Source organism: Prinia subflava, chromosome 20, assembly GCF_021018805.1.
Source record: "Prinia subflava isolate CZ2003 ecotype Zambia chromosome 20, Cam_Psub_1.2, whole genome shotgun sequence".
In the NCBI taxonomy this organism is placed as follows: Eukaryota; Metazoa; Chordata; class Aves; order Passeriformes; family Cisticolidae; genus Prinia; species Prinia subflava.
Window position 1 is genome coordinate 2001552 of NC_086266.1, and position 26251 is coordinate 2027802.

The 26251-nt window shown below is 44.2% G+C and overlaps 1 protein-coding gene across 1 annotated transcript; it reads right to left on the reverse strand.

Annotated features, from left to right (window-relative positions):
• Positions 1-20500: 20500 nt before the first annotated feature.
• VMA21 (vacuolar ATPase assembly factor VMA21) lies at positions 20501-25865 on the reverse strand. The gene is given in 4 exon segments (XM_063416742.1): positions 20501-22507; positions 23914-24023; positions 25707-25763; positions 25765-25865. Coding segments are annotated over 4 exon segments (396 nt in total). The 5' UTR covers positions 25851-25865; the 3' UTR covers positions 20501-22364.
• Between the last annotated feature and the right edge of the window lie 386 nt (positions 25866-26251).

The following is a 26251-nucleotide window of genomic DNA, read 5'->3' on the forward strand; positions in this document are numbered from 1 at the left end:
GTGAGCTGATCCTTGCTGTAGGATATGGGGATCTGTGTGTTCATTAGCTGCCTCTGAACAGCACAGCTCTCCTCCAGCTCTGATATTTTCAAGTTGTGGGCAAGGAACACAAAGAGGGGTGTGCAAACCAGGGTGCTGAGGGTGGCTTCTGCAGGGACCATTTTCTGCCAGGGCTGTTGCTGCATAGTGATGAGATGCCATTTTAACTGGGCAATGAGTATTAACCATTCTTTCTCTGTCCTGCTGCATCTGCTCTGGCAGCAGAAAGCTCTCTGTGATTTAAGGCAGAGATTTGGTGAGGTGCAATCTCTCTTTGAATCCTGCCTTTTTTTTTAACTTTAATTTCTTCTAGATGAGCTTTCGGAAGCACTGAGGGCTTGATGAATCACTTGAGTGAATGGCCCACATAGTTTCCTCTTAAGTCAGCTTTGGCAGAGAGCCACTGAACACATCTTGAGGCTTTGCTCTGAGTAATATTTTCATTGGTGAGATTACTCAAATATTTGAGGCCAGGTCACCCTTTCCTTGTGTACCCCACTCTTGCACTTAACCAGGGGGAGGAGAGCTGCAGTGCCATGCTCCAGAAATGCTAGAAATCTCTAGAAAAGCTCTAGAAATCTGGGCATAAAGGCCCTGAACAAGAGGAAAACTTGCCTCCAACCCACAGGAATTCCCCTTTGGATATAACATTGTGTGTCCAGCTGCAAGGCTGGGGCACAGCAGCTCTGTGCAGCTGGATGTGACCAGGACAGACAGGGCTGGTGCCAGCCCTGCAGATGAAGCAGCCACTGCTGCTGCCTCCGTGCTCCATTTGTGGGGTGATGCAGCCTGGGGCAGCAGCAGGAGGAGTGATCTGCTCCAGGCTGGATCACCCAGCTCAGGAGGGGCTGTGGGGTCAGCCCAGGGCTTGGGACAGGCACAGCCCCACCTGCAGCCTGAGCCAGCCTCACCTCTGCAGTCAGAAATAGAGAAATAGAGAAATACAGAATCAGAGCAGTGTTTAGGATGCTGCTCCAGACCTTCAGACCTCTCAGATCAGCCCAACCATTATCCCCATGCTCCTGTGCTCTGTCAGGGACGGAGGCTGCAGTCCTGGCAGGTTTCCCATCCCCAGCCTGGCTCTCCACACCCCTTGCAGGGCCTGGATCCTGCAGCAGGGCCTGAGCTCTGCCTTTGTGGAGGCACAGAAGGACAGTGCACAGGGGTGGGTGTGAGGGAGGGAATAACCAGCCTTGGACAAAGCAGTGCAAACAGCCAGAGGTGTTTCAGACTGATCACAGCCAGAATCAGAACTCAGCTGTCCCAAGAGTCACCGCTGTGAGCTAGATTCAAATTTTCCAGGTGTCCCAAGGGATCTTCTCTAACACAATCCTGGATCTGGGAGTAAATTCCCCTAGTACTGAATTTGTGAGCCCACATCTCTTCACTCTCCAGTGAGTTTAGAAAGTTTTTCAGCTTCAAGCTAATCATTTAAAAACGACTGTCTATTTTTTTCTAGCCACTGGATTCCAATTAGCTTCACTTTTTCTTTTCAAAAAGGGAGCCCCCATGCAGCAAGCATCCTGCAGGCTGGCAATCAGATGCAGGTACAGAGGGACGAGTCCAATCAAACCCACCTCTCTGCTCTGAGGCACAGCTCCGGCTCCTTTCAGGCTCTTTTCAGCCTGGCAGGTCACAGCAGTATAAACATCACGGGGAAAAAAAAAAAAGGCCGAGCTGGCAAACAGTCAGAACTTGCTGTTCCTGACCCAGTAACCTACTTTTTGAGCACCACGTAACACGAAAGCCACCCCTAGCTCAGACTGCGACGTCACCTCTTACTTAACTTCTCCCAGGCAAACAGTGGGGCTGGCTGGAGAGGGTTAGAGGAGCTGTGGTCATCGTTTACTGCATGCTGACCACAAAGATGTGTTTAGTTTAGACAGGAAGGCACAGAGTGAGTGGTTTGTGACCTCAGGTTGTTCACAGCCACCATCTGAACACACATGGTCCACGGAGCTGACACACAACCTTAAATTCTGTGTACAGCACCAGTGCCACCATCAGCTTCACAGGCACAGAAACTCCCAGGGAACCCCTCATGAAACACCCCTGGTTTAATCCTGCAGTGCTGCTTTGGCTGTTTTCATTCCAGCTCCCCCAGCCTGGCTGATGTGGTGTGCAGAGGGCACACAGCTCCGTTTTTAGAGCCAGGAAAGGCTTTAGGAGCCCTGTGCAGAGGGCACACAGCTCAGTTTTTAAAGGCAGGAAAGGCTTTAAAGCTTTTTTAAAGCCAAAACTGTTCTCTGTACCTGTTCTCCCTTCAATGAGACAACACCAGCAGCCACCAACACCCACCACCCCTGGGGTGGCATCTGCCTTCCCCTTCCACTCTTTGCTGCCCCAGATTTCTCCCTCATCACAGTTTTTCCTTCAACCAGCAGAGCTGACCCCATGCTCACATATTTTTCCACCTCTGTAGAGGTTAGTAAAGGATTTTTGGGAAAGCCAAATACAGCAGAAAAAGATGTGTTCTCAAGGATGTGCAGCATCCCTTTTCTCCAGGACAACTCATGGGCTACTAGGGATTTTCTCCTACAAATTATACACAGGTTCTGTTATTTTTTTTCCTTTTATAGTGACTTTTAGGAGTGGTTGAAATTCACCTGGACAGAGTGTTGCTAGCCTGCAGAGAAGAAACCTGTGGCACTTGACATCCTCACACAGTCCCTGCTTAAAAACCAGTTAAGCTTAACAGTTGCTGAAGTTCAGCAAAACATCTACATCCTCAAAGCTTTTTTTTTTGCCTAAAGCCATCAGGAGTTTCCCCATCAAAACACAAATGGAGATGGACTAGGAATAAAGTTTTCAGGCAATAAAGGGAATAAAGTTTTCTACTACAAAGAAAAAAAGCACAGACAGAAATTATATTCATCCAGTGCTCTTTGCAACTGCATCTGCTACTGTGAACATCCTTAGAAATCAGTGCTCAACACTTGCCATTAAGAAGTAAAACATGAACTAAGACTAAACTCAGGCTCAATATTTGAAAGGATTAATATTTTACTGCACATCAGGGAAAAGGAATAACTAGTAAGACAGAGTGAGAGAGATTACGAAGGGAGCTCTTTAGGGAAATGATGGGAAATGATTCTTTACCAAAATGTGCCCATTTCTGCTTCCTCTGCATCTCTCAGCTGCACCACACACACACAAAACAGGAAGAGGTAGAAATGAAATTACTTCTGGTTGAATATTCCAGCTACATGCAAAAAGAAGTGGTTGAAATAACCAGAGCAAAGTGTCTTGAAGTTATCCCAACTTCCAGCTGGCTCAAACTATGATTTTATTTCAATTCTCATTGTAGAGCAGGAGGGGACAGGGCACTGCAGTATCTTAAAAATTCCAGCTACATTTTCTTGCATCATCACAATCTTTTTTCCCACCATCGCTTCCACCAGCAGTTTTAACTTAACCTAAGATTAAGAACATATGGAACTATTTTGCTCTGGCTGGCATAAGCACAACACAAACGTAAATGTTCTAATAGACATAAGAAGTAATTTTTCTTTACTACAATGTCTAATTTAGATCTCTGAAATTGTAAAATTAAAATCTATTCTAATCCATACTTCCACAAAAAAGGCATTTCTAGCAAATTATAGTATCCAACTGCTTATTACACAAAAATCTCAGAATGACTGTATTGTAAAAAAAATAATTGCCTAATTATGAAATCCTGATGATAAAGACACCATTGTCATGAAAACATCTGGACTGCCAGCCCCCAGAATACATGAAATTTCAATAGGCAGAGCAAAATCAGGAGGCAGATGAAAGGAGAGTTTTAAAGAGGTCCAGAGAAAAAATTATCACCCACAGGAATTTCTCTGTCAAAGTGCAGGGGATGGCCACAAACAAACCAGTAATAACCCAGTCACAGAGGCAGAGCAATAAAAATGTATGGGGAGATGAGGGACAGTTAACAAACACTGTGCCTGTTCTTGCACAACCTTGGAAAAAATACACTTCTGCTCTACTCTTCTAGCTGGAAAAACAGTAATTGTCTCAGGGTGTTAGAAACCTGTTTATCCATCTGATAACTTAGAATAAGAGTGGACAAATCTGAACAGAAGAGAAATCAATAGTGTTTCTACAGAATTTAACTTGCATCAAACATGATTTAAATATTTGAAGAACGAAACAGGAAGAGGAATAGGGATGGAGGAGGGGGAAAGGTCAGTAACACACTAATGGAAGTATTGAAAAAAGAGAAGTTTGGCTGTTGTGTTCAGTTCAGCCAAACAGGGCTGACCAGGAACAAGAAATCTGTTCCTTGCTGTCAAGCCTGTCATAAATGTTATGTTAATAGGGAAGTTTATGCATATTTTAGCTGCTTGTGAAATGATGGAAGTTTTCTTGGAAAAAGGGAGTTCAGAGACATCATTATCCCAGATGTGGGATGTTACATCAAAAGGAGCAGAAGAAGGATGGGAACATTTCCAGCAGACTGGGGGGTGCAGTGCAGTGAGAATTCCAGGGAATCTAACGAAGGTTCCTTGGTCAGAGAGCTAAAAGTTCTGAGGGCAGCATTCACAGCTCCAGTAAGGGGTCATTTCTCACCTCTAACTAGAGCTCCCATTGCTGGCAGTGACTTTTCACCACTCTTCAGCCTGAATCTTGGGATCCCCAAGGGAAAACTCACATGTAAATAATCTGCAAAGGCCCCAGAACCAGCCAGTGGATGAGAAATCAGAGAAATCAGCATCCCTTATAGGACAGAACACATCAGTTATGGGGTGATTACAGGGCAGACAGCACCCAAAGCACAGGGACCTTCTCTGTGGTTCTCTGCCAAAGGTTATATCAGGACTCTATTGTAAAATGCTGCTGGCTGGGATTTATATTTATATTTATATTTATATTTATATTTATATTTATATTTATATTTATATTTATATTTATATTTATATTTATATTTATTCAGTGGACATCCAAGCTCCCAGCCAAGAAGCCCTTCCAAATGAAAACAGCCCAGTTGTGTGATTCTGCTCATGCTGTGTATTTTTGATCAACAACATGACAAAATCCACAAAGCAGCCTCAGCCTGTGCCTCTGGTGTGTTTTCCACCAACAGCTCTGCACAACAGCCAGACCAATGGAGCTGATCATCTCCTCCAGCCTCAGGTCTCACTGCAGGTTTGCATGGTTCAGATACTGGGACAGAACTCACTCCCTGTGACCGCGAGATCTGCACAGAAATTTGGTCTCCCCTGAGCCTGATACACAGAGAATTTCAGAAGTGTGTGCACTGAGGAATGGCCTGCGTGGTGCCAGTGAACAGAGCTGCATGCACTAGGAAAAGCTTTCATATCTTCCTCTAAAGCAGCATTGCTCTTCTGCCAAGTAAATAAAGATGTGACTGTTATTTGCTTTCCAGCACATATTGCGAAGCTCATGTTAATTAAACTCCTAAAACACACAACAGAATAAATCTTTATTGACGTAATGCCAACAAATTGTATACGAACGCTCCCCCGCTGTTTACTCAGTAAATATTTGCTTGGAAAGAATAAATTGGGCTGTCCTAGACAAAGGACAAGCCAGTTATGGCACTGGAGCCAAGAACATCCTTTCTGCTCTCCTGGACTGCAGAGATGAAGCTCCAGGATCCTCTGAGTCAGCTTACACAGAGCTCAAACATCAGGCAAGCACACCAGGAAGGAGAGAGCTGGGGTAAAACCCACAAGCCTGGTGTCAGCTCTGTGGCACCACAGCTCTGTGACACCAGAGAACTTTGGTACAACATCAAAGACCTCCTGCTTTCCCTGGGTGATTTACAGGTTGCAGTTGTTGAAAGGATGGTCTAAAACCATCTCCAAAGCTCAATGTACATCAAAAAATTCCTCTTCTAAAGTGTTCCATATATGGACGGATTCCTAAAATCTAGTTTCCAAACCCCAGTAACTCACAGAATCATGCACAAGGAACGCCAGTCAAACATTTGACATTTACAGAATGCCTTTAGATAATGCCTCCAGTCTATAAAGGCAATAGCACTGTCAGACTATGCAGTGACCAAAGACATTTATTAATGGCAAAGCTGCCTCTGGCTTCAGCACAGGTTCATCCCTAAAATCCCATGAAATGTCAATCTGTTAGCATCCCTCTCGTTATTAATATACATATATTTATCTTTAAAGCAGATGGATGGATTGCACAAGGCTGAAAGTTGTCCAAAAGAGAAGTTTCTTATGCTGGGGAACAGCCCATGAAGCACAAACACTCCCAAAATACGTGACTCATGCTGGCAGGCTGTCACAGCACTTTTCTGAGCTTGAACCAACAATATCTGGGATCCTGCTCTCACTGCCCAGTTCAGACACATTTCAAGAAAGTTGCAACTATACCAGCAAAGCCTCTCAACCTTCACATCATCTCCCTGCTGAAGCACATGCAGAACACACCAGTAAAAAAAAAAAATAAAGGAAGATAATCTTAAACTGACAGGTTATTCACACTCTCATACCTGTCTTTCAAATACAGACTTATTAAATACAAATACATCCTGGATTAGAGGGTCTGGGACCCTCTAATTTCCAAATAACAATCACAAGGAATTGCTTTTAGTTGTTTTCTTTTCTTCCATGATCCACAGGGATAATGGACATGTAATGCTGCTTATCTACACTCCATACCTACATCTGAAAGACAGAGGCATTGCCATTGCTCCCTCTATAAGAATAAGATAAATACAGTTTACAAGAAGGCATATTTACATAGATTTTGATTACTCATACAACAGATAAAGAAGACTTAATGCACATTTTTCTTCTCCTACACACTGCTGTGTGCTCAGTGCTTTGTCTGGAGCTATTTCACAGAAGAATGTCTTAATAACCTTTTTTTTTTCTGCCGTATAAGAGCTGTCTCCAAACACCAGTGGTAGCTTCTGTTCCAGCAGCACTGCCACCCAGTGCACTGTCACTGCAAACAGACCCACCAAATTTCAGCTTTGGTGAGTGCAAAGGGAATTCTTCCCCTGGGCATTGCAGTGCAATGGGCTTGTGTGTTTAAAAAACACAGCCCTGAATTTCCTGCATAGCTGAAGGCAGTCCTGGCACCAGCTATTTCTTGATGTTATTAGCTTAGACCCTTATTCAGCAAGTGAAACTAAACTCATGCTTAGGTTCATCCCTGCTCAACCAAGTGCTGCTGCACAATGAAAAATTCAACCACAGGGTTTGAGTTCCAGTAGTTATTCCTCACCAGAAGCAAGGCTGCCAATGGTGTCTGTGTTATTTTTAACACAGCTCAGTTTTCTTGGTCAGCATCTTTAGGAAGAAGCCTTAACCCCAGTGTCCAGCTCAAAAAGATCAAACCTGCCCCAGATCTCCTCCCCAAAACCAAACCAAACAACCTCAAATAAAATTAACAGCTTTAGCCTGACCTGGAGGGTGTCAGATTGTCAGAACTGTAGAAATATCTCCTGGTAGAGCCCAGTGAGGGCTTAGAGGTGAGCAAGACAAAGCTGGGCTGCAGAACCATCCCCCATGACGTGCCAGGGGAGCAGTGCCTGCCTTTCCTCCTTCCAGGAAAAAATCCTGATTTGTATAAAAACAGCCATGGCTGTGGGAGCCAGCAATAACTCACACACAGAGTGAGATCCCTTCCAACAGTGATAAAGATCTAGACAGGGGAAATGTTATTTAAAACTGATTTCCTCAAAAAACCCCCAACACCCACGGCCAGATGAACTTGAGATAAATACTATTAAACATCTGACAAGTGGCTCGGGATATGCAAACTGAAGTGCCTGAAAAGGGTCCAGTTTCCAAGAAATCTCTTGGTTGAGGTGCTCTCCAGCACTTTTCATGGGTTCCCCAACAATGCCTTCAATGTGGAGCCCCTGTCTGGTAGGTGGGTTAATTTGGGGAGTGCTTTTCAGGCATAAATGCCCCATTGGATCATTCTCATCCTCATAGGACTCATACCAAAGCCTCATATCTGAAGAGTGTTCAAAACCTTAGACTGCCCTCACCTCCTAAGTAATTGTTAAAACCATCCAAAACCCCTCCCTACATCCTTTGGTGGTGAAGACTGCAGAGAACTCACAAACCAAATGTGTAATCCCCCCAGAAAACATTTTTCTATCCTCAAAAAAAGTCGTGAGCACTCACAGATACCATTCCAGCCAGAAACATCTTCATCTTTGGGAACTACAACTAAATTTCAACAAATGCTTCCCCCGAAGGTAAAATTAAATAAAAGCGCTGTGATGGTAACAGAGCTTTTCAACAGCCTCTATGTTACATCTGGTTAAGGCTACAGTGACATTCTCTCCAGTAAGACACAACAAACCTTTGGCATTCAGCAGAACAATAATGCAGCTCCAGAATTGCTTTGTTTGGCAGTCAGCAACCAAAACACATCCCCAGGTAAGCACCAGGGGAGCCAGGCACACACTTTCCCAGGGCTCTGCTGCGTGACCCCGTTTCCCTGATGCTATCACTCTATCCTCATTATAACACCTCAAGAGGGAACATAAATACCTTGTGCATCAAAATGCTCTTGACTTTTATGAGCAACCTGATTCAGCAGCCCTCGGGGTACAGTTTCATGACCAGCTCAAGCAAATCTCACCCTTGGAAAGGCACCTCTGCCACTCCCAACCTCCCCTGCGTGGAAAATCCTGTGCATGATCCACTGTCCCAGATTAATACAAAATTCCAATATCATGTGGAACTTCTCATGCAGCCACAGGGAAGACAATAATACCAGCAGACACCTTCTGCCTGTGGAGCACTGCACAGGTAACAGGACAGTTTTGGGGGCAATGAAGATATTCTTAAAAACTACTAAATGCCACGGAGGAGCAGTTGTTAAAAGCGGATATAAAGGCCTGCAAAGAGGAAACAATTCCCAGTGTTCAGCACGAGCTTTATTGCCCCATAAAATTCAGCCCTGTGCCCCATATGCTGCAGCGTTATCTGAAGAAACTGCATCTACAATTTAATGTTTACACGTATAAATACTTTTGTAGCACAAAGGTTGCCAAAGATCAAGGACCTGATTCAGCAACAGACTTAGTTTAATATTAAGCAGCACCTCCATCAACATGATTATTTATCTACTCAAATTGAAGGAACTGCTACGCACTTTGGCCAAACGAGGCCAAAATGAGGGATTGATTCTGAAAAATGTGTGAAAATGGGTGAAGCCTCACTTGTAAAAAGAGAGAGAAAAAACTGGGAGAAACACACAGCTTTCCTCCCACAGAAGCATGAAGAGACAGTCGTGCCCAATGCAGCAACAGGGAACAACAACAACATCAGCAGGAGGTGTCAGCAGAGGTGGAGCCCACACCTCCTGCTGCCCCTCCAAACCCACCCAGAGCCCAGGGACTGCACTCACTGCAGGTGAGGTCCCACCGGGGTCTCTGGGTTACAAACAGAAAGAGATAACTCAGAGTTTATTTGTGTGCTACTTGCACAGCTCCCACCCATGGAAGCTTTGCTAAGAGTCCAGTACTGCTGGCCAGCTCTCATTCCCCTTTTCTGGATAAGAAAAGCCTCAGATTTACTTCCAAATGCTGCATTTTCAAGCAACATGCAAGGACATGTTTTCTGACAAATTCCATGTCACTTCTGTTCCTCAGAAGTTCTGTTTTATCATTGTTGAGGAATGAGAGTCTGGAAGACCTGGAGTGGACACACAGATGGAGTTTATTCAGCTAGATTGATGCCTGCTCAGGTTCTCAGCTTTCTCTGTGCTTCTGAAACAACAGTTTCCAAGGGATAACTGTGCTCTTGAGAAAAGCAGACTCCAAATTTCACTTGGGGTAGAGCCCTGAGGTGGATTAGCCTGCCTTTCTGCCCACCTTCACTGCATGCTGTAAGCAGATTACTCACAATATGACAGATTTAGCAAAAGTGACAGTTGCTTGCTGTCCAGTATCATTAGCCTGCCTGCCACAAGAGCTCAGACACGGTGCTCCATTCTCTAACAAAATCAGCTTATTAATAACCACACAGCCTGGCTCAGTGTTTTCCATCCAGCTGAAGCAGGGTTTTGAACAGGGGAGTTCCCAACTCCCACATCTAAAAGGTTCAAAAGGGAATTGTAACTCAGATGAGGTCCAAACAGCAAACAGGTACAGTGGGCTGGCATGTCAGAGGGACTGGGATAGATATGCATCTGTGCTTGCCTTTATTACTCATCCTTCATTACCTTTATTACTCTGGTCCCCGAGTCTGTGAAGGGAATGATAATCTAATAAAAAGGTGACCTGAGTCAATGAAAACAGTGAAATTCATTGGTCTGAATGGGGCTCAGCTCCCCAAGGAATCAGTGTCAGTGCTTCTGTCCCTGACAGGGCTCAGCACCTTCCCCAAATAACTCCTTCAAGAAGGAAGTTTGGGCAAAGCATGCCTAGCACTGCTCTTGCTGAGGCATCCAGCTGGCAGGAGTTTTAACCAGGGAGAATTTCCACCACAGGAAAGATTTAGGAGAGGTGCTGACACCAACACATCCTGGCAAGTCAGTGACAAACAAAACAAGCCACACCAGCCTGCTCAGAGAGCAGCTCAGAGAGGACAACCACGGTCCAGTGGTGGAGACAAACCTGGAGACAAACTCCAGACAAACCTGGAGTTTGGAGGCTTGCAGTTAGACTGCAAATCCCTGCCCCATGCCACGTTGTAATGACATTTTTAGATTTTTTTATTACCATTTCATAATGGTAATTAAACACAGAGTAGTCTGCTTGATATGTAGGGCAAGGTTTGCCATCTGTAGGCAGCAAGTGGGACCTTGCAGGCTCAGCTGTGGGGCTGCAAAGTTTAAAAAGGCACCAGCACCTTGGTGATCATGTATGAAAAGCTGTGCAGCTATGTGATATTTCTCTCCCTGTGGTCACTTATGGGGTCTGAGCCCTCAACACTGTGGCCCGGGTGCCTGGGTAGGGGTACAAAATACAGGGAGCTTCTCCCTGCAGAACTTTAGCAACACACCAGAAGCCCTAGAAATGGGGAGATGCAAAAGAAATGGTCAGCACACATCTGACTGCCCATGACCCCCGAGATCCAGCGTGACAAGCAGCCCTTGTGCAGCTCCCTGGAGTCTGGAGTGGTCACTGCCCTCAAGTTAATCCCTTGTGTTTGCACACATCTCCTCACACAAGGGCCACACGACCAGTCTGGGACCAGCCACATCTGTGGGACCACTGGACTCAAGCACAGCAAGAGAAAGAGAACAAAGATGAAATAGGATAGAGGATGTGGGCCCTGGCAGGCTGCTGTTCCAGCTGAACATCACAAGGAACAAATGCAAAAGCCAAAGTGACAGGAATTGTGATATCAAGTGCCTTTTAGATGGTAACAAAAAAGGAGTCTAAAAATTGAGTACAAGAGATTCTCAGTCCCAGGGGAATTGGAGCCTGTATCTCATACCAACCCATTTTTCTGTTGCACAGTTCATTTTAGGACAAAGCTCACCCTCACAGTGCCAGTCCCATGGCCTGAGGCTGCTCTGGATTCAGACATCTGACTGTTCAGGAACAAGCATTTCTGTTTGAGAATAATTCAGATCCCTTGCTTATTTAGGTTCATTTGGGCTCTGTTTCTTGCTGTTGGAATCTTTTGAGCTCACAGCTGCCTGTGCAGTAGATGCACAGCCCCTCTCTCTGCAAAGAAACCAGTTCCCCCAACAGCTCTCAGGTATTTGAAGCTCACACAGTCCTTAGAGTGCAAACACAGCTTCCACAATATAACCCTGAAAAGCTCAGGCATTCCTTTTGTTCATCTTGTTGCGAGCCAAGATTACTTTCTGCTCTGAGACAAACATTTGACAGTAGCTCCACAAGAGTGCAATGAACATGAGTAACTCTTCCCTGCCAAGCACATCCCAGTTTAAAACACACATGGACACCCAGCACAATCCTCCAGCATGCACTCATCAGCCAACATGAACATCTGCACTCGGACAAGCAAACACAGCGACTGTGCTGCAAACAGGTACAGCTCTGCAAGTGCAAGAAACAACAGCAAGTGCAAGAAACAACAGCAAAGCCCCAGCAAGTGACATTCTGAACAGCACCAGCGTCCTGGATTATTTGATAGAAAGCATTTCGCTGCCTGAGCACAGCCCTCTCTCACAAAGTATTATTGCCACTATTAAAGGAAAGGCATTATGGCTTAAGCACAGCTTATTTTTAATTGTGTTTGAGACCCGTTAGACAAAACCAGACAAACAGCACAGACAAATCACAGACCTGTTTCACAGAGCAGCAATAGGCTAAAATGATCTCGTTCAGGTAAGGTGCTGAGTGGCTGTGCTTGCTTCAGGTGCCACTGCCTGCATTGACATCCCAGTCCTTAACGCTGCCCAGCCCCGCACACACTGACTCCTGTGTGTGCACCCCAACACACAGCCCCCCCTGAACACCCCCCTGACCTACCCTTCAGCCAGCCAGCAGCCCCCAGCCCTCTGAAAGCTCCTGCAGAAGAGTTGACAGAGTTTCACCTCGTTTCCCAGCTGTTATATAACCAGCACCATTTCTGCAGGCAGCGAGGATGCACCCCCTGCACATCCCTCTCCTCCCCATCCCACACGGACACAGCCCCTAAAAACAGCCAGGGGGCAAGGTGGGCTTTGGGTACCTGTGGAAACACAGCTAATGGTTTCAAAGATTGTTCAAAAGGTGCCTGATGTTTTTAAGAGGCATTGCTACTAGAAAAGGAAGCGGTGCAATGGTTTAATGTTCCTTAGCCCACTGAAAGCAGCTTGGCCTAGATTTTCCTGTTCTGTTTGATGTGACCATTCATGCAAACAGGAGTAAAACTTTCTCTTTGCTTTTAATTAAGCAACAAAAACAACAACAACAATGAAGAATGAAAAAGTGACCCATACAAAAGACCTTTTTTTGCTGTCATCTGGGTTACTGTCAGACAGAGAATATGCAGGAATCAGTCCCATTGATTAAACTATTATTAGCAGCAAACAAACAGATGTGTTCAGCCAAAGACAGGACAAACCCCATGCCCTGTACTTCAGGACTATATACAGAAAAAACCCCATTATTTTACCAAACTTTTTTTTAGCAAATAATTTTCCAGCACAACGTGCAGAAGCAAAGTATAGAGCATTTTAACACGCAGAAATTAATATAAAGAAACATAACATTATTGCTTCTGCTCTCTTCCCACAGACTAAACATCATCAGCTTTCACAAGACTGGGACCAGGTCCTGTATCTGTAATAATCCTAAATAAAATGTGGCTTGCAGTCATTCTGGTGCCCACGAATCACTGGCAGACGCGCTGTGCAGTGCACAAATGCATAGGGGCTGTAGCTTTAGGACAGACATAAAACTCTTATGTAAGCCATAATCCTCTCACAGACTCCTTATTCAGTGATTTCAGGAGTGGTGCTGTGGAAGCCTGCTGGCATCCCAGTGGCTTTTTAAGCAATTTGGGAAGGGGGAGATTCCCATCCCAGCACAGACCCCTCCCCGACTGCTGTTGGCACCCAGACCTACCTTGCAGCCTTTGGGGGCACGGGGCATTGCTGGCATTAATATTTTGGTCCTCTGCAGAGCTGCTGCTGGTGCTCTCTGTGCTGAGTGAATCACCAGGATTAATCTCCTGCAGAGTTCACTGAGGCTAATGATAATCAAGTTAAATTCACACTATATGATCTGAGTTTAATTAGGTACTGTTATACAAGTCCTATTAATTACAGCAGTAATACCCTTACGAAATGCAGATGAGAGGGTGGGGCTGTGGTCAGAGGGGGCTTGGCTTCAGATGAATTCAGGAAAAAGCCCCATTAAAATGCTCTGTGTGTACCTTCAGCTACCTGCCCGCCTCTGTCAGTGCTCAAGATGGAACAAAAAGCTTTAAAAAATTATAATTCTGCAAAATGTAATAAATCTAGAAGATTAAAGACCTCCTACATGCTACACTATCACTTCCTATTTACAGCAAGAATTCCATTTTAAATCTCAATGAGACTCAGTCATTATTAGCTTGCTCTGCTCAAACTCCTACACAGAGAAGTCCCAGGTGACAGAAGTCATCTATTTTGCATGGAGTAAAAGATAGGCTGGTCTTCCTAATATTAAAAAAAAAAGAAGGTTTCTCTTTTCCTTCCCTATTTTCCTCCTCTGGATGACCTGTTGGATCAGGGCAGATGCAGACCTTGTGCCTTCCATTAGCATTTGCTGTTGCATGGCTTTAGTGAAACCTGCCACAGACCCAGTGCTGTTACTGCTGCTCACTGGGAAACACCAAATCCTTGCACCCACATGGGCACAGACACAGGTGAAGGTCTCTTCTTTGTTAAATAAATCAGCAACAGAGCCAGGCTTGTAAGCCAGCAGAGCTGTTCTTGAACACAGACACCTGTAGGAGCCTCCTGCTCCCTCTCTGCAAAGTGCTTGCTCAGTCCTAGGAAGAGCCCTGGCACTTTGCCATTTCTGCCACTGCAGTTAATTTAATTAAAACCCCTGTAAGATGGGAAGAGCATTTCCTTCTTCCTGTAGAATTTGTCATCCTCTCCCCATCAGACAGCAGCAAAAGAGCATTTTGCACAAAACACTTGTAAAAGCAGCAGTATGTTGCAGTAGGTTGTACTAGACATTAATTACTAAACCTTGCCAGCTATAATTATTTTCTTAAGTTTTGGCTACAGACACTATACTGGCCCTTTACAAAAAGCCTGGATACAGCCACACAGGATCCAGTTGGAGATTCCTGTTCCTGAGTGTACTCCAGGTCCCACCCCACCACTGCACACAGCCAAACCGTGCACGTTATTTTGACAAAATGGCAATTTCAAAATTGGGCCTGGCCCTGTGTATCCAAATCCCCTCTGTCCCTGATGGACAGCTCTCTGGGGGTACACAGGAACTGAGGCAGGAGAGGGAGGTGATGGTTTCTGACAGTTCCCTGCTCTGAAGGCAGACTGAGAGAAGTTTCTGGCCAATCCATTTTCCTCACAGCCCAGATGTGTCTCCTTTAGAAGATCCTTAGCCTCTCCCACACCGGGGAGTTTGGCCAAGGCTCTGGAAGGACCTCGGGAAGGACAGGGCTGGCAGAACCCCTCAGATCCCTTGCTGGGATTTTTGCTTGACGTGGGCACCAAGGATTCCCTACTCCCCCTCATTCCTTGTGCATTCCTGGCTACAAAGTCCCCCAAAAGGGACACCTTGAAGACCTGCACATCCTCCTTTCAGCAGAGGGGACAGGCACCAGGCTCTGGCCAAAGCCTTCAGCCTTTTTTTGCTGCAGTTGTGCCGATTTTTGGTCCCTCACTGCTGAGAACAGCACTTGTGACACACTCGTGGAGCACAGCAGTGCTCCTGCAGCAAGGCTTTGATTTAGGAGGCAGAGCTGCTCAGCCCACTCTGCTCTTGCTGATGTGGTGACCTGGTTTTGTCAAGGCTGTTTTTCTCCTTTTGTCTTTGATGTCATTTTGGAAGGCAAGTCATGAGAATTTCATGGAAGCATTGACTCAAAAGTTGAACTAAAACAAAGCCAATCACAATTCCATTATAAATGAATGAGGTGCAATTTCCTCTTAGAGGATTATTACATTATTTAGGGTTCTAACACATTTATTTCCACAGTTTAGTAATCACTTTCATGCTTCTCATCGGAATATAATCCATTTATATTTTAATGTAACACGTTACAAGGATTATCAGCTTGTAATAAATGCACTCATCCCCTAAAGCATTTGAACAGCCCCTACACTTTGTAAAGAAGATCTTAATGAGCAGGCACCTACAAATGAACAAGGAAACTAATACTGTGTTGCATGGAACACCATCAAACTGCAAAATACATGCTGCTTAAATTACTTTTCTGTGAAATTAAATATTTTTCAGCACACAGATTTTTACTTTGAAATTACTTTTATCATGAGAAGGCTTTAGAAATCTCTGAGACTGCCTTTTGCATTGGGAATTTGTTTACCTTGCAGTACTAAATTTGGAATATTACATTCAGCTCATGCACAGGACTATGTCAAATCAACACATCACTCATGAAAATCAAATTAAGGAAAGCTGTCAATAACAGCCAAGAGAAATCCACCCAAAAGAAAATCCTTTCTGACTTGCACTTATGTCAGTTCTAGTGCTGAAGTGAACATGAAACCAAAGCCAACTGAAATCCACTGTCAGAGAAATGTAAAAATCTCTCTTGGCCTGCAGTGAACCACAGTATTTTTCTCTTGCAGTTGTCTGGAGATGGGATGGGAGAAATATATTTTATATTTAACAGGTAAATATTACCTGTTAAATTAAGGACATTCCTTGCCTATTCATAGAGCTGCCCAGTGTATTTCTGGCAGAATTCTCGTGTAGGTTTCTGGTGCTCACTGCACTTGCAACCATAATTCTGAGTTGTAAGGCAGGAGTATGAATTACCCCCTTCAATCTCAGCTTCAAACATAGTTCAGCTTCCCAATTCTGCCAGTGGTGGTGTTTTCCTTCTTCCTTCTGCATGCTGTGTCTGCTCAAAGTGTTCTTCTCCATAAGAAAATGTGAAATTAATGGTCTGGGTTGCTTTAATCTTTCAGTTTTGCAGATGTATGTTCTCTTAACCCTTTGCTGTACAGATCAGAGTCATTTGCCCTTCTGCAGGTTCATCTATTAAGAACTCCACTCACAGAAGCACACTTGCTTTGGAGAGTTCCAGGAAAACAGAAGTGCTGCAAAACCTCAAAAACCTTTTGAACAGGCATCCACAGAGAGTCTGGCCTTAGATTTATACACAAAGAGGCTTTTAGCTCTGGCTGGCAAGGAGAATAGACCAGCCTCTGCAAATACAGGCCATCCCTCCACCCTAGGGAAAGGTGAAGAGAGGAGATAATTATGTGTGAAGCTTTTATTGTTCCTAGAAAATCAATCTCATCTCTTTTCTTAATTAAGTACCAGTTATCCCAACATCTACGAGGCAGTGTTTTGTGAGCAGTGTCCAAGCAGGAACAAGTTGATGTACAGGATATAAATTTCTTTCTGGAAAGCTTCTTTTGCAATCCTCTCCAGATTTCACCAAAAAGAAGTACTCGGATGCCTAGAAGATTTTGCTCAGTTAAAAAATGCAAAATCCCCAGCTTTGCAGAGAAATTGGCTATTTTTCATGCAGTGAACTGTAGATAAGGGTTTATTTCCTCCCAGCTAAACCCCGTGGTCCATCCACACCATGGAGTGGCAAGCCCATACCTCATTTTAGGTTTAAAGAAGCTTCTCTGCATTAATGTGGAGTCAGCTCCAGCTAAGGGTGTCTCCTCACCACAAGGGGCTTCAGCTTCATGACAAAGTGCACACCAGACTCACTGTAAGTGTGAGCAATGAATTAAATCTAATGCTGTTTTCTTCACTTAAGGAGCAAACTTTGCAAAGCTCTTTAATGCTCAATAAAGCAGTTTTACTGCGGTAAGGAATTTTCCTCTTGTGAGCTCCATGTTCAAACAAGCTCCCTGGTGAGGTATGCACAGGCTGTCTTTTAATACAAACACAAAACTCACATTTAACTTATTAGCTGGGGGAGGAATACAGATGAGGGTTGGCTAAATCTCATGAGTCATTGTTTCTGTAGGATAAAAAGCAAGCTTGTCTCAAAAAAAATCAATTCATTTGTTTCTATTGTGTATTGCAGATAGAAGTGGTTAAATAATAGAAAGATTAATAGAAACACTTCAACCAATTGTTCTAGAAAAATGAAAAATAGCTTTTGCATTATGAAAGAATATTCTTTAAATACGGAGAAATAAAACATTTCAAATGAAACAATGTTTTGGGAGAAGGAGACAAATGCAGATTAGTCATGCTTGAATGTACTTTCCCAAACAATGCATTGCTTAGAGCTAAGACTAAGCCATGCACGTACCCCAAGCACACATGATAAAATAGGGACTGTATATTAGCTTAATTCCTTTATCATTTGCTCACTGCTGCATTTTTTCTGTCTCATGCCAAGCCTTACCCTGGACAGCACCACGTGCCTGTTGTGACCACTGGACTCATCCCCAGCTGAACCTGGTGGCCACATGAAGGGTTGTGCTCCTCAAGTGTGAAGCAGGACAAAAGCCCAGCCCTAACACCACTGAAAAATAATGGAATGGCACCCTTCAAATGCAGCACCACCCTCCAGTGTGTGCAAATTTCAACGAGCCTTTTTGACTACTTTAAGTTTTTAGATAGGAATAAAGGAACTGGCTTAATGACGAGTCATTATCATATAGAAAGAGGCAATTATAATTCAAATACAAAACCCAAGGTCCAGTTTTCACTAACTAAAACTGGGAGCTGGGTTGAAACCCCTAAGCATTAAGGCCAGCAGAGGAATTTCTATTGAACACAGGAGTTGTCTACCCAGGTCTCAGGGATACTGGGCAGCACCTGCAGATGAGGAGCTACAGCCACATTTAAACAGGCAGCTGCACCCAACACAAACACACAGATCATCAGAATCCCCTGTGGTTTGAATTTTTTGGTGAGGGCATACTTTGAGAAAAAAAGCATTGTACTGCAGACATAACACAAGTTTGTAAAGGAAACTCTGTGCTCTATCATAATGCTTCACATTAAGAATCACCCAACACTTGCTAATTCTGTAGGAATTATTTTAGTGACGTGGTTTGGGAGCAAAGTGGGTTCTTCTGTCTTCTCTGTCAGACACAAAACCACTTAAACATCAAAGACTCATTCCCCTGGTATCAGCAGCATTCCAGCAGTGAAGCCAAACTTCCAGTTGATCTCTAACATTAGCAGAACTGCATTAATGACTCAGGCATGCCATGAAAAACTGCATCTCGAGGATGAAGAACTGCAAAGGTATTAAACATCTCCTCCATGGTGCCTGCAGCATGGGCCCACACCCACAGCAGTGTTTGTTCTTAATCTCTGCCTGCTATTACTCTCACTCATAAATCATCCTCCAATTATGAACAGTTTCAATTAATAACATATCCCCTGTGCCTATGCCCTGGGCCATTTCCACTAAAACTATTAAACCACAGTGTCTCGTGTGCCAACTAAAAGCAGTAACAGCTTTTTTTGCAGGCTTGTGAGCAGTTTGTACTATTTGAAGAGCACAGCACCTGATCACCCCTCCAAGCAGTGAGCACACAGGGGAATCATCTCAGCAAGAACATCCAAATCTGGTGGGACAGAAGGGTTGTGAAGCATGACAGCAAACCAGCAGTAAAACATCTCCATGCCAGGCATTCAGCCAGCCAGTCACCAAATTAACTACTCAGCTTTCCTAGCTCTTCACCCTGGGCATCCTTCCCCACCAAGCCTCCCAGTCTGTATCCCTGCCTTTTGAAACAGGACCTCGATTGGCTCTGTCTTGTGGTTTCACAAGAGGGAAACCAGCACCTGAAAGAGCTGCTCTCTACAGGAATCCACAGGAATTTTCTCCACCCCTTTTCTTACTGCCTTAGGTTCAAACAGAGCTCAAGTCCCAAGAGTTTACCTCCATTTCCTGCCTTACAGCTGCAGCTCAGCATTGTTACACAACTCTGTGTTTCTCCTAACAGAGAGACTCAAGCTCAGAAATTCAGACACTGGTGCATCTTCAGATCAGAGAAGATGTGATTTTGGGGACCCCAAATCACAGCAATTTCTTCTTGCAAGCCCCATTCAAGCACCTGAGGGCCTCCTCTTGCAGGGACACAACAAACTCTGCTCTCTGTCACCTTCAAACAAGCAGCTTCTGTATTACTCTGACACATGATTGGAGCTAATGAAACATTAGAGTGGCAGTTGCTCTTTGGTATTTTTAAAGAAATATTTACACTCCAAAGGCCATGCCCTGTGAGATGACTCAGGCAGTTACAATGCTGCTTTGTACAAGACAAAGTGACAAATGCGTCCCAGGTATCACACAGCAGAACTGTCAACCTATGAACAACTTTAGCTGGAAGTTTAAAATGGAATTACCTTACTATTTTGTATTATTTACATTCAGCAATTACATTACAAACCAGCATCTGGCTCTGGCCAGACTCAGGCAGTGCCTCTTTTCTGGATCTTTTGTGGATCCAAGCATTACCTTCAAAGACCTTCCAATGCATGGATTAATGCTCAGCTCGTTATTCCCAACTGCTGAGACATCACAGCACCTGCACATACAGCAGAGGCCAAACTTGTCAGATTTTTTAACTGAACAGTTATAATAAGGAATTATTTTCCTGCTATTCCTAGGAAATTAACTTTGTATCTAGAGATTCTGCTATATGAAACATAAACCAGACATAGCACAGGACCCAGCTAATAGAGCATAGCAGGTGTGTTCCCCTTGGAGTCAGCATCTCAGACTTCTGTAACATTCATTTTTCTGCCATTGTATTCTGGTACCAAATAAACTTCTTTATTTCACAAGTATAACTCTTCATTTATTCTCCACTGTAAATAAATAAAAAAAAAAAGCTAAGCTATTGAGCAGGGCTATATATCTGCTTGAGGCTGTACTCTACATGTGGAATATTAAAGACATTATTCAGAGACTGTTCAGCACACGTTGTTTACTGGATCTTGTATTGCGGGGTAGGTCTTTATTAAAAGGCAGTATTTGTTCCACAAAGTACACATCACACGCTGGAGAACAGGAAGCCAAAATGTACAAACTAACTTTGCACTTCAAATACTCTGAGAAGACTCTCCAGTTTGCCAGCAGCAACCTGACAACGGGGCTCTGGAAGAGAAAAGGTAACAAGGCAGGAACCGAGTGTAAAAGCTGATTTTCATTAGTGTTTCCATGGTGCATGTGCTTGTGCACACCTGGGACTGGGGTGGACAGGACAGGAATGAGGCCTGGGGACATAATTCTCAAGCCACTGGGCACAGACAGCCAATTTTTGCCTCATTTTTATGGAAGTTTTACCACAGACACATGCAGCACCAAAACCATGCCAAGCCCCGTATTAAGCAAAAAGCTTCCAAGAAAGGCTAATCTATTACAATAAACTGGAAAATTCCAATTAACAGAATGATCTCAAGCACAATAGCTTAACAGCCATCATCAGGGTTAAGAAAGTTTGTCTTGCTGGAAGTTTAGGAAAAATGTTTTAGTCAGAGATTAAAAAGCTTGCAAACAACGGCAAAACAGCGGAATGAAATTCAGGGTATCTTACAACACAAAAATCTCACTGAGGTTTGACTATGCACAACCAAGGAAAAAAAAAAGAAAACAATGAACATATTGTATCATTTCACAGTGTACAAGTAAGTAGTTATGAAGAGAAGCCAATGTTCCATGTGGTCATTTTTGTATCCTCTGCTTCATAAAGGACACCATTTGCAGACAACCAGAGCTTCTTTTCTCTTGTTCCTTCTCCTATGAGCCACTACAGCAGCTTGTGACTGTTACAGACACTGCTTTAGCAAATAGCAAGGAGATACATACCTGTCTAAAGACATACAAAAAAATAAGCTATGCCCTTTCCTTTCCATTATCAGGATAAACTGTAGAAAAGGAGAAAGATGAGCAACGTGTAATACCACAGTCCTCCCCAAAAGGAAATTAAAGATTGAATTTTACACTGCAATAAAAAAATATAATCGAAAAAAAAATTGTACTTCACATTGGAAAGACGTCACCTGAGTTTCTAAACAATTCTGGTTTTGAAATTACTTCTAAACACAGAAATAGATTAATCATGCCTATCCCACTGTGTTGGTTTGGGCTGGGATAGAGGTAGTTTTCTTCATAACAGCTACCATGGGGCTATAGTTTGAATTTGTACTGAAAACCAACAAACTTATGTGTGCAGTTTTTGCTCTACCTATTAAACTGTCTTCATCTCGACCCAGGAGTTTTCTCACTTTGGTTTTCTGATTCCCCCACTCATCCCACTGAGGGGTCACAGTGAGTGAGCAGCTACATGGAGCTCAATTGCTGGCTGGGGTTAAACCACAACACACATAAATCAGGAAACTATTCACAGCAAAGTGAAATTCCATCTTTTCCACCATAGCTGGATAGTAAGTAATGTAGCTTTTTTAAGCAGCAATTTAATTTTTTTGAAAATGTAACGCTTGCCTCACGCCAATATTATTTTCAGAGCAAGCCAGAAAAATACTAGACATGGCAAAAGTAGCTACAGGAGTTTTCAAAAGTATGTAATCATTCCACTTTAATTGCAAGTGAAGGCCTCCTCAGCTCAACACAGTAGAAGCTGGCTAAAGAACAACTTCCATCACCATCACAGAAAACACCAGTACACAGTCAAGATGAGCACAATCTTATTTTAACCACAGCTGAGGCACCAGCCTCCTCTTTGTACATGTGTATTTGGAAGAATGCTTTTCCTTCAGCTTATAAAAAATGTGCTGCACAGTCTGTGGCCATCGTTCACCCACGATGTCCAGCTCAGTCCTGCTTGCCCTCGCGCCACTGCCGCGAGCCCTCGCTCCAGGCCACATAAACAAAGAGAGCCAGCACCACGTGCACAGTGACCACAGCCACGATGGCAGCATAGAAATAGCTGTCTCTGTCTGACATGCCCAGGGAACCTGAGGAAACAGAGAGCACAGAGTGTTAGTGTGAGCTAGGAACTCTGACATGGCAAGTCACAGCTGTCACTGAACACCAAAGTCACCTTTACTCCTCTATTGAAAGTCTGAGCTCAAAATGATTCACAGCAAAGAATTCCCTGGTTTAGTTAAAGGCTTGAAATTACTTCTGCAGGATTCAATATTTAAGATAAAATACCCTAGATTTGATGTCAACAACTTTTTCTCTTAGTACCTTCCAGCACCAAACCAACCTCGACATTCTTTTTTTCCTAAATGTAACTCCCTTTATGGGGCAATAAAATGGGGAAGGGAGGTGGGAGGAACAAGGGGGAGAAAACAGTGGAAGAACAATTAAATTTAGAAGACTATTACCTTCTGTATTTAGACTGTAAAACAATGCCCCACAAGTTAAGATACACGAATGCATCTCATATAAAATATCAGAATATCAGAAGACCAAACACTGAAATAGTTTCCCTTAATTAATTTTAAAGACCCAAAAAGTCTCCCCAAAAGCAAACAAAACCATCACCCTGCAAAGACAATCCTTTCAGTGCTGACAGATCTTGCCATTAACTGACACAGCAAAGTTAAAGCTCAGCTTGCTACACCTCAAATTAGGAAAAAAAAAAGCTAAAAAGGATCCTGAAAGTCACTGAACAAGCTTTGAGCCTTCTATGTACTACACACAGCAGTACACACCAACGGAGAATGGTCTCAGGACAACTTGGTTACACACTCATGAACTGCTCTTAAAAGCTTTAGGAGTTTAAAAATTTTAATATGCTTTCTCCCTTCCTCCTCCCCACTTCTGAAGGAGATAACTTCCTAAAACTGCAGGAGGTAAGTATTAAAGTATTGTAGAATTAAAGCCTTGTAGAATCAGGACTACAAGATGTCTGCTTGTTCAAACAAACAGCCATAATCTATCTTCCTTTTTTTATTTTTTGGTTAATTAGAAGAAAGCTCCACAAGCAACCACATTCAATATCTGAAATTGCATATAATTTATTTAAATGTACATATGTTTCAAAAAGCGAAATATAAACCTCATAAACAACATTATTCTCTCTTGAATGCATAATTAGGAAACTTATCCCTGATGATTCTGACAAAAGTCTGCTGCAGGGGGGTGTTAGGTACCCTTCAGGTAAGGGAACAATGCAGCTCTATACAATACAAACCATTGTATAATAAACAGCAAATTTTGGACTGCAGACCACAAAGCAGGGAAGGATACACTGACAATTTATACCATTTTCTGTTCTAATTAAACATTACAGGAACTTTTGTCTACATAAGGAAACAAATATTCAAAACAGGAAGAACAAAGATGCTATTAGAGGATTGTGCTTTTCCTCTATTTTTGTAATAACAATGCTAATTGGCAGAAACAAAATTACCTTCAAATACATAAGCCTTTGATGAAAAATATAGCCCAACAGGTAATGTAATCATTAGAGCTGTGAAGAACAGAAGCGTTCTTAAAGTTGATGTTAATGAACCCTCATTTCTGAAATAAACAAGAGAAGTTACACACAAAAGAAAGTCACAATATATATGCCTAAAACAGGACAAGAACTTGTTCCAAACAGAAGCTGATTACTTTTCAAGAACTGAGTAAGTGTATTGTTTGGAAGCAATAAAGTCTTGAAGTATGCATTTGTTGGCTGCAATAAAAATGAGAGTATTCAAAGCAGTGTAATGATTCTGTCACTCTAAGCTCACAAACAAAATTAAAAACCATTTTTAGACTCTTCCCTGCTACTGTTTTGCAAGTATTATAACATAGGGGGATTAATATGTTTATCAGTGCATTACTGCATAATTATTAAATATCTAATATTAATTAGCTAATATTAATTACATGTGCACATGTCACATGACAGCATTCTGCATTAAAACTTGCCAAGTTCCTTTTTTTTTTTTTTTTTAAGTAACTACAAGTCCAGGAAAATGACAAATCCTACAGGCTGGAATAGAAAGGGAAGTACACCAAACGAATTTAACAGCTTACTACTCCAAGTTCCTTTTTATTAGCTCTTCTTCCTCTATTTAAAAATAATTTCTGACTGAGAAAGCTGGAATGAGTGTAGTTACAGTCAGAACATAGAGCCACCACACCAGAACTTTGCCTTCACAGATTTAAACCTGAAAGACCTTCAATAAGAGAAGGTTCTGGAGGTTTTTGCTCTTGGTAGGGTCTCCCTGAACCTGACGTGCTGGAACAGGCGTTGAGTTTACAAAACACCACACAGAGCTGGGTTCTGTGTGTGCTCCCACCAGTTCTCACTGACCCTGCCTGGCTGGGGACATAATTTTATGATGAAGTAAACATTAAAGCCAGGCAATGCCCTTCTGACTTTCAAAGATTGCCTGACTCAAAGACATGAGTCCTTCAGGCGTTGGAACACAAATATGTGTGTTTTTCTTTGGAAAAAAGAAGTGGAAATGGGGGGAAAAACCTGATCTCATCCTCTGAGTGTTATGTGCAGCCATCACAGCTTCTACACTGCTGCCGAGAGCACTTCTGGATGCTCATGTGCACTTAGGCAGCATATTAGGTAGCTTGAAAAAATAAAAACATCCCAATTCTTTTACTAGTGTTTCCCAGAAGGACCGTCAGGATGGAGGGCATAACTGCACTCAAAACTTCCCTCTGGAAATTAGAAACCATTCTATCAGCACTTACCCACAGAAGAGTAAGATGACCTCCAGCTTATTACCAAAGTTAAAAACTCCACTGCTGACAAATACTTTTCTTACACTGACATACTCTCACCGCTTCCCTACGCAGCAAAAACAAACATTCGTGTATAAGCTCGGTCTAACTCGGCAGCTGGGGGACCCAGGGCAGCGTGACCAAGGCGAACCGAGGGCCTCGTGCTCCACCCGCTCCGGTTCCTCCAGGCCCGAGGGCCTCCTGTTCCACCCGCTCCGGCTGCTCCAGGCCCGAGGGCCTCCTCCTCCACCCGCTCCGGCTGCTCCAGGCCCGAGGGCCTCCTCCTCCACCCGCTCCGGCTGCTCCAGGCCCGAGCTGCCGCTGCCGCCGCCGCTCCCCTCCCGCTCCTCCCCGGGTGCGCCGCGGCCGCACCGCGGGCTGACGGTGCCAGGCGCGCTCCCCGAGGCCCGGCGCGCAGCTTTCCCCGCACCCCACCGCCGGGCCCGTCTCCTGCCTGCCCGCCCTGGGACTCACGGCCTGAACTCGGCCACGGGCACGGCGCTGACGGGGCCCGGCCCGAAGCGCTCCATCGCCGCCGCCACCGCGGGCCCGCCGGAAGCCGCCGCAAGGGCCGCGCATGGGCCGCGCATGCGCGGGGAGAGGCGCCGCCGTCGCCATGGCAACCCTCGGGGTTAGCGCGGCCTAGCGGCGGGCGGGGAGGACTGCAGGGAGCGGAACGGGAACGGGAACGGAGAACGGGAACGGAGAGAGGGGAACGGGAACGGAGAGAGGGGAACGGAGAACGGGAACGGAGAGAGGAGAGAGGAGAGAGGGGAACGGGAACGGAGAGAGGGGAACGGGAACGGGAACGGGAACGGGAACGGAGAGAGGGGAACGGAGAGAGGGGAACGGGAACGGGAACGGGAACGGGAACGGGAACGGGAACGGAGAACGGGAACGGAGAGAGGGGAACGGGAACGGGAACGGGAACGGAGAACGGGAACGGAGAGAGGGGAACGGGAACGGGAACGGAGAGAGGGGAACGGAGAGAGGAGAGAGGAGAGAGGAGAACGGGAACG